Below are 7,500 nucleotides of genomic sequence, written 5' to 3'. Positions count from 1 at the left end.
TCCGCATCCCCAGCCCCCGGTCATACACCCCCAGGACCACTGCTCCCCCAGGTTGACAGCCGAAGTGTCCTGGCCTAGAACCCAGCAGGGACAGACAGCCAAGCAGCCCTGTCCTGTAGGGACACTAGGTAACTACACTACTAACTACAGCCCTATCCTGTAGGGACACTAGGTAACTACAGCCCTGTACTATAGGGACACTAGGTAACTACAGCCCTATCCTGTAGGGACACTAGGTAACTACAGCCCTGTGCTATAGGGACACTAGGTAACTACAGCCCTATCCTGTAGGGACACTAGGTAACTACAGCCCTATCCTGTAGGGACACTAGGTAACTACAGCCCTATCCTGTAGGGACACTAGGTAACTACAGCCCTGTGCTATAGGGACACTAGGTAACTACAGCCCTATCCTGTAGGGACACTAGGTAACTACAGCCCTATCCTGTAGGGACACTAGGTAACTACACTACTAACTACAGCCCTATCCTGTAGGGACACTAGGTAACTACAGCCCTGTACTATAGGGACACTAGGTAACTACAGCCCTGTCCTATGGGGACACTAGGTAACTACAACCCTGTGCTATAGGGACACTAGGTAACTACAGCCCTGTGCTATAGGGACACTAGGTAACTACAGCCCTGTGCTATAGGGACACTAGGTAACTACAGCCCTGTCCTATGGGTACACTAGGTAACTACAGCCCTGTGCTATGGGGACACTAGGTAACTACAGCCCTGTGCTATAGGGACACTAGGTAACTACAGCCCTGTGCTATAGGGACACTAGGTAACTACAGCCCTATCCTATGGGGACACTAGGTAACTACAGCCCTGTGCTATAGGGACACTATGTAACTATAGCCCTGTGCTATAGGGACACTAGGTAACTACAGCCCTGTCCTATGGGCACACTAGGTAACTACAGCCCTGTCCTATGGGGACACTAGGTAACTACAGCCCTGTGCTATAGGGACACTAGGTAACTACAGCCCTGTGCTATAGGGACACTAGGTAACTACAGCCCTGTGCTATAGGGACACTAGGTAACTACAGCCCTGTGCAATAGGGACACTAGGTAACTACAGCCCTGTCCTGTAGGGACACTAGGTAACTACAGCCCTGTCCTGTAGGGACACTAGGTAACTACAGCCCTGTGCTATAGGGACACTAGGTAACTACAGCCCTGTCATATGGGGACACTAGGTAACTACAGCCCTGTGCTATAGGGACACTAGGTAACTACAGCCCTGTGCTATAGGGACACTAGGTAACTACAGCCCTGTCCTATGGGTACACTAGGTAACTACAGCCCTGTGCTATGGGGACACTAGGTAACTACAGCCCTGTGCTATAGGGACACTAGGTAACTACAGCCCTGTGCTATAGGGACACTAGGTAACTACAGCCCTATCCTATGGGGACACTAGGTAACTACAGCCCTGTGCTATAGGGACACTATGTAACTATAGCCCTGTGCTATAGGGACACTAGGTAACTACAGCCCTGTCCTATGGGCACACTAGGTAACTACAGCCCTGTCCTATGGGGACACTAGGTAACTACAGCCCTGTGCTATAGGGACACTAGGTAACTACAGCCCTGTGCTATAGGGACACTAGGTAACTACAGCCCTGTGCTATAGGGACACTAGGTAACTACAGCCCTGTGCAATAGGGACACTAGGTAACTACAGCCCTGTCCTGTAGGGACACTAGGTAACTACAGCCCTGTCCTGTAGGGACACTAGGTAACTACAGCCCTGTGCTATAGGGACACTAGGTAACTACAGCCCTGTCATATGGGGACACTAGGAAACTACAGCCCTGTCCTATAGGGACACTAGGTAACTACAGCCCTGTCCTATGGGGACACTAGGTAACTACAGCCCTGTCCTATGGGGACACTATGTAACTACAGCCCTGTCCTATGGGGACACTAGGTAACTACAGCCCTGTGCTATAGGGACACTAGGTAACTACAGCCCTGTCCTATGGGGACACTAGGTAACTACAGCCCTGTCCTATGGGGACACTAGGTAACTACAGCCCTGTGCTATAGGGACACTAGGTAACTACAGCCCTGTGCTATGGGGACACTAGGTAACTACAGCCCTGTGCTATAGGGACACTAGGTAACTACAGCCCTGTCCTATGGGGACACTAGGTAACTACAGCCCTGTGCTATAGGGACACTAGGTAACTACACTACTAACTACAGCCCTGTGCCGTGGGGACACTAGGTAACTACACTACTAACTACAGCCCTGTGCTATGGGGACACTAGGTAACTACAGCCTTGTGATATGGGGACACTACGTAACTACACTACTAACTACAGCCCTGTCCTATAGGGACACTAGGTAACTACAGCCCTGTCCTATGGGGACACTACGTAACTACAGCCCTGTCCTATGGGGACACTATGTAACTACAGCCCTGTCCTATGGGGACACTAGGTAACTACAGCCCTGTGCTATAGGGACACTAGGTAACTACATCCCTGTGCTATAGGGACACTAGGTAACTACAGCCCTGTGCTATAGGGACACTAGGTAACTACAGCCCTGTGCTATAGGGACACTAGGTAACTACAGCCCTGTGCTATAGGGACACTAGGTAACTACAGCCCTGTGATATGGGGACACTAGGTAACTACAGCCCTGTGCTATAGGGACACTAGGTAACTACAGCCCTGTGCTATAGGGACACTAGGTAACTACAGCCCTGTCCTATGGGGACACTAGGTAACTACAGCCCTGTCCTATGGGGACACTACTAAATACAGCCCTGTGCTATAGGGGCACTATGTAACTACAGCCCTGTCCTATGGGGACACTAGGTAACTACAGCCCTGTCCTATGGGGACACTAGGTAACTACAGCCCTGTCCTATAGGGACACTAGGTAACTACAGCCCTGTCCTATGGGGACACTAGGTAACTACAGCCCTGTGCTATGGGGACACTAGGTAACTACAGTCCTGTCCTATGGGGACACTACTAAATACAGCCCTGTGCTATAGGGACACTATGTAACTACAGCCCTGTCCTATGGGGACACTAGGTAACTACAGCCCTGTCCTATGGGGACACTAGGTAACTACAGCCCTGTGCTATAGGGACACTAGGTAACTACAGCCCTGTCCTATGGGGACACTAGGTAACTACAGCCCTGTGATATAGGGATACTAGGTAACTACAGCCCTGTCCTATGGGGACACTAGGTAACTACAGCCCTGTGCTATAGGGACACTAGGTAACTACAGCCCTGTCCTATGGGGACACTAGGTAACTACAGCCCTGTGCTATAGGGACACTAGGTAACTACAGCCCTGTCCTATGGGGACACTAGGTAACTACAGCCCTGTCCTATGGGGACACTAGGTAACTACACTACTAACTACAGCCCTGTGCCGTGGGGACACTAGGTAACTACACTACTAACTACAGCCCTGTGCCGTGGGGACACTAGGTAACTACACTACTAACTACAGCCCTGTGCTATGGGGACACTAGGTAACTACAGCCTTGTGATATGGGGACACTACGTAACTACACTACTAACTACAGCCCTGTCCTATAGGGACACTAGGTAACTACAGCCCTGTCCTATGGGGACACTACGTAACTACAGCCCTGTCCTATGGGGACACTATGTAACTACAGCCCTGTCCTATGGGGACACTAGGTAACTACAGCCCTGTGCTATAGGGACACTAGGTAACTACATCCCTGTGCTATAGGGACACTAGGTAACTACAGCCCTGTCCTATAGGGACACTAGGTAACTACAGCCATGTGCTATAGGGACACTAGGTAACTACAGCCCTGTGCTATAGGGACACTAGGTAACTACAGCCCTGTGCTATAGGGACACTAGGTAACTACAGCCCTGTGATATGGGGACACTAGGTAACTACAGCCCTGTGCTATAGGGACACTAGGTAACTACAGCCCTGTGCTATAGGGACACTAGGTAACTACAGCCCTGTCCTATGGGGACACTAGGTAACTACAGCCCTGTCCTATGGGGACACTACTAAATACAGCCCTGTGCTATAGGGACACTATGTAACTACAGCCCTGTCCTATGGGGACACTAGGTAACTACAGCCCTGTCCTATGGGGACACTAGGTAACTACAGCCCTGTCCTATAGGGACACTAGGTAACTACAGCCCTGTCCTATGGGGACACTAGGTAACTACAGCCCTGTGCTATGGGGACACTAGGTAACTACAGCCCTGTCCTATGGGGACACTACTAAATACAGCCCTGTGCTATAGGGACACTATGTAACTACAGCCCTGTCCTATGGGGACACTAGGTAACTACAGCCCTGTCCTATGGGGACACTAGGTAACTACAGCCCTGTGCTATAGGGACACTACGTAACTACAGCCCTGTCCTATGGGGACACTAGGTAACTACAGCCCTGTGATATAGGGATACTAGGTAACTACAGCCCTGTCCTATGGGGACACTAGGTAACTACAGCCCTGTGCTATAGGGACACTAGGTAACTACAGCCCTGTCCTATGGGGACACTAGGTAACTACAGCCCTGTGATATAGGGACACTAGATAACTACAGCCCTGTCCTATGGGGACACTAGGTAACTACAGCCCTGTCCTATGGGGACACTAGGTAACTACAGCCCTGTCCTATGGGGACACTATGTATAGACATGCAGTCTTCCACGTCTCTGTTACTTCTGCAATACAAAGACATACTTACTACATATAGTATATTCAAGTAATTACATCTACAAATATACAGTAGTTACTACAGTCACATATAATACATGTAGTATTATATAGTAATTACGTCCACAGATATACACTAGTTACTACTGACAAGCACTAGATAAGACCAGTAGAATCAAAAATTGGGATTCAGGGTTGGGGTGTTCAAGTAAAAAGGTAGATGGGTTCAGGGTTAGGGTTGGGGTGTTCAAGTCCTTGTAAAAGGGTAGTTGGGTTCAGGGTTAGGGTTGGGGTGTTCAAGTCCTTGTAAAAAGTTAGTTGGGTTCAGGGTTAGGGTTGGGGTTGTCCTAGAGTATAAGGAAAATTCCACACTCACTGGAAATTGTCTTTATAAGTGCACTTCATTTCCAGCAGTAAATACTATTTCCACCAAGTACAGGTTTTTCATGTTCAGACAACAAGGGTTTGACTATCACTACACACAGAGCTTAGGTTATTTAAACAATGAACCAAGTAGGTTTCTGTCTGTGCGCTTGTCTTTTCTCTGTCAGAGCGTGGGTCTTTCTCTGTCAGAGCGTGGGTCTTTCTCTGTCAGAGCGTGGGTCTTTCTCTGTCAGAGCGTGGGTCTTTCTCTGTCAGAGCGTGGGTTTTTCTCTGTCAGAGCGTGGGTTTTTCTCTGTCAGAGCGTGGGTTTTTCTCTGTTAGAGCGTGGGTTTTTCTCTGTCAGAGCGTGGGTTTTTCTCTGTTAGAGCGTGGGTTTTTCTCTGTCAGAGCGTGGGTTTTTCTCTGTCAGAGCGTGGGTTTTTCTCTGTCAGAGCGTGGGTTTTTCTCTGTCAGAGCGTGGGTTTTCTCTGTCAGAGCGTGGGTTTTTCTCTGTCAGAGCGTGGGTTTTCTCTGTTAGAGCGTGGGTTTTTCTCTGTCAGAGCGTGGGTTTTCTCTGTCAGAGCGTGGGTTTTTCTCTGTCAGAGCGTGGGTTTTTCTCTGTCAGAGCGTGGGTTTTTCTCTGTCAGAGCGTGGGTTTTTCTCTGTCAGAGCGTGGGTTTTTCTCTGTCAGAGCGTGGGTTTTTCTCTGTCAGAGCGTGGGTTTTTCTCTGTCAGAGCGTGTGTTTTTCTCTGTTAGAGCGTGGGTTTTTCTCTGTCAGAGCGTGGGTTTTTCTCTGTCAGAGCGTGGGTTTTTCTCTGTCAGAGCGTGGGTTTTTCTCTGTCAGAGCGTGGGTTTTTCTCTGTCAGAGCGTGGGTTTTTCTCTGTCAGAGCGTGGGTTTTTCTCTGTCAGAGCGTGGGTTTTTCTCTGTCAGAGCGTGGGTTTTTCTCTGTCAGAGCGTGGGTTTTTCTCTGTCAGAGCGTGGGTTTTTCTCTGTTAGAGCGTGGGTTTTTCTCTGTCAGAGCGTGGGTTTTTCTCTGTCAGAGCGTGGGTTTTTCTCTGTCAGAGCGTGGGTTTTTCTCTGTCAGAGCGTGGGTTTTTCTCTGTCAGAGCGTGGGTTTTTCTCTGTCAGAGCGTGGGTTTTTCTCTGTCAGAGCGTGGGTTGTGTGATAATGTAGAATAACAAGAAAATAACATCATATATATAGGCGATGTTAACACTGTAACAACATTATTTTGATGTGCCATGACAGGCATACAGGCTACACTACATCTCATCATGAGAGAACACACACACACATCCTCTCTCACACGCACAAACACAAACTTGTAGGGACGTGTGTTAGATTCAGATCACCAATTCTTTAACCCCCCCCACGGTCTCAGTCTCTGTCCTCTTGGCATTACTAAGGTTAGTAAGTAGAGCATGATCCAATTGGTAAGACTTATTAATGTGAAACACTGCCCTTTGTCTGGTTAATTATCACACACACACATGCCTGCTCAGTGAACCCCTGGCTCCTCCGTACTTCTTGCCTCCCTGCCCCCCCCCCGGCTCTCTGAATGTCAACGCTGTCTTACTGTGTTTGCTAAGTGTGTTGTCTTGGTGTGTTTGCTAAGCGTGTTGTCTTGGTGTGTGTGTGTGTGTGTGTTTCTTCCAGGCGTAGCTACATACGTGTGTGTGGCTCAGCAGGGCTACTGGGATCCCCAAGGCCCCGACCTCAGCAACTGCACGTCTCCCTGGGTCAACCATATCATGCAGAAAGTGAGTATGACTGCTGGCGGCGGCCATTGCGGCTACATTGCTCTCCCATTGAAACACACTCTAGGGTGTCCATTACGGATCTGGACCCGGGGGCAGTTTCTTCTGTCAGTTTCTCATGCATGGAAACACATTGGGGAAGATCTAGACTGCGTCCCAAATGACCTTAAATAGTGTGCAGCACTACTGTAGGCTAGACAGTGTTGATTCAGAGATATCTTGTATTGTTAGGCTGTTTGATAAGCTCAGTTCCTGATTATATGACATTAAAGATTATAGCTGTTTGATAAGCTCAGTTCCTGGTTATATGACGTTAAAGATGATAGCTGTTTGATAAGCTCAGTTCATGGTTATATGACGTTAAATTATATGCCATTTAGCAGACGCTTTTATCCAAAGCGACTTACAGTCATGTGCGCATACATTTTTACGTACGGGTGGTCCCGGGGATCGAACCCACTACCCTGGCATTAGTTAAAGATGATAGCTGTTTGATAAGCTCAGTTCCTGGTTATATGATGTTAAAGATGATAGCTGTTTGATAAGCTCAGTTCCTGGTTATATGATGTTAAAGATGATAGCTGTTTGATAAGCTCAGTTCCTGGTTATATGATGTTAAAGATGATTGCTGTTTGATAAGCTCAGTTCCTGGTTATGTGACGTTAAAGA

At 48.5% G+C, this 7,500-nt stretch overlaps 1 protein-coding gene across 1 annotated transcript in view; it reads left to right on the top strand.

Annotated features, from left to right (window-relative positions):
- Positions 1-7,500, top strand: part of LOC121543966 (adhesion G protein-coupled receptor L3-like) — an 85,696-nt gene that overhangs the window by 2,498 nt on the left and 75,698 nt on the right. Inside the window, exons 3-4 of the mRNA XM_045224021.1 lie at positions 1-128; positions 6,731-6,834. The exon at positions 1-128 is cut by the window's left edge and continues 31 nt beyond it. Coding sequence (XP_045079956.1) covers positions 1-128; positions 6,731-6,834 — 232 coding nt within the window. The remainder of the gene's footprint in view (positions 129-6,730; positions 6,835-7,500) is intronic.

This window comes from Coregonus clupeaformis, chromosome 12 (genome assembly GCF_020615455.1).
Source record: "Coregonus clupeaformis isolate EN_2021a chromosome 12, ASM2061545v1, whole genome shotgun sequence".
Taxonomy (NCBI): Eukaryota; Metazoa; Chordata; class Actinopteri; order Salmoniformes; family Salmonidae; genus Coregonus; species Coregonus clupeaformis.
The sequence above is the reverse complement of the archived record's forward strand: the minus strand, read 5'-3'. Positions and strand labels throughout refer to the sequence as shown.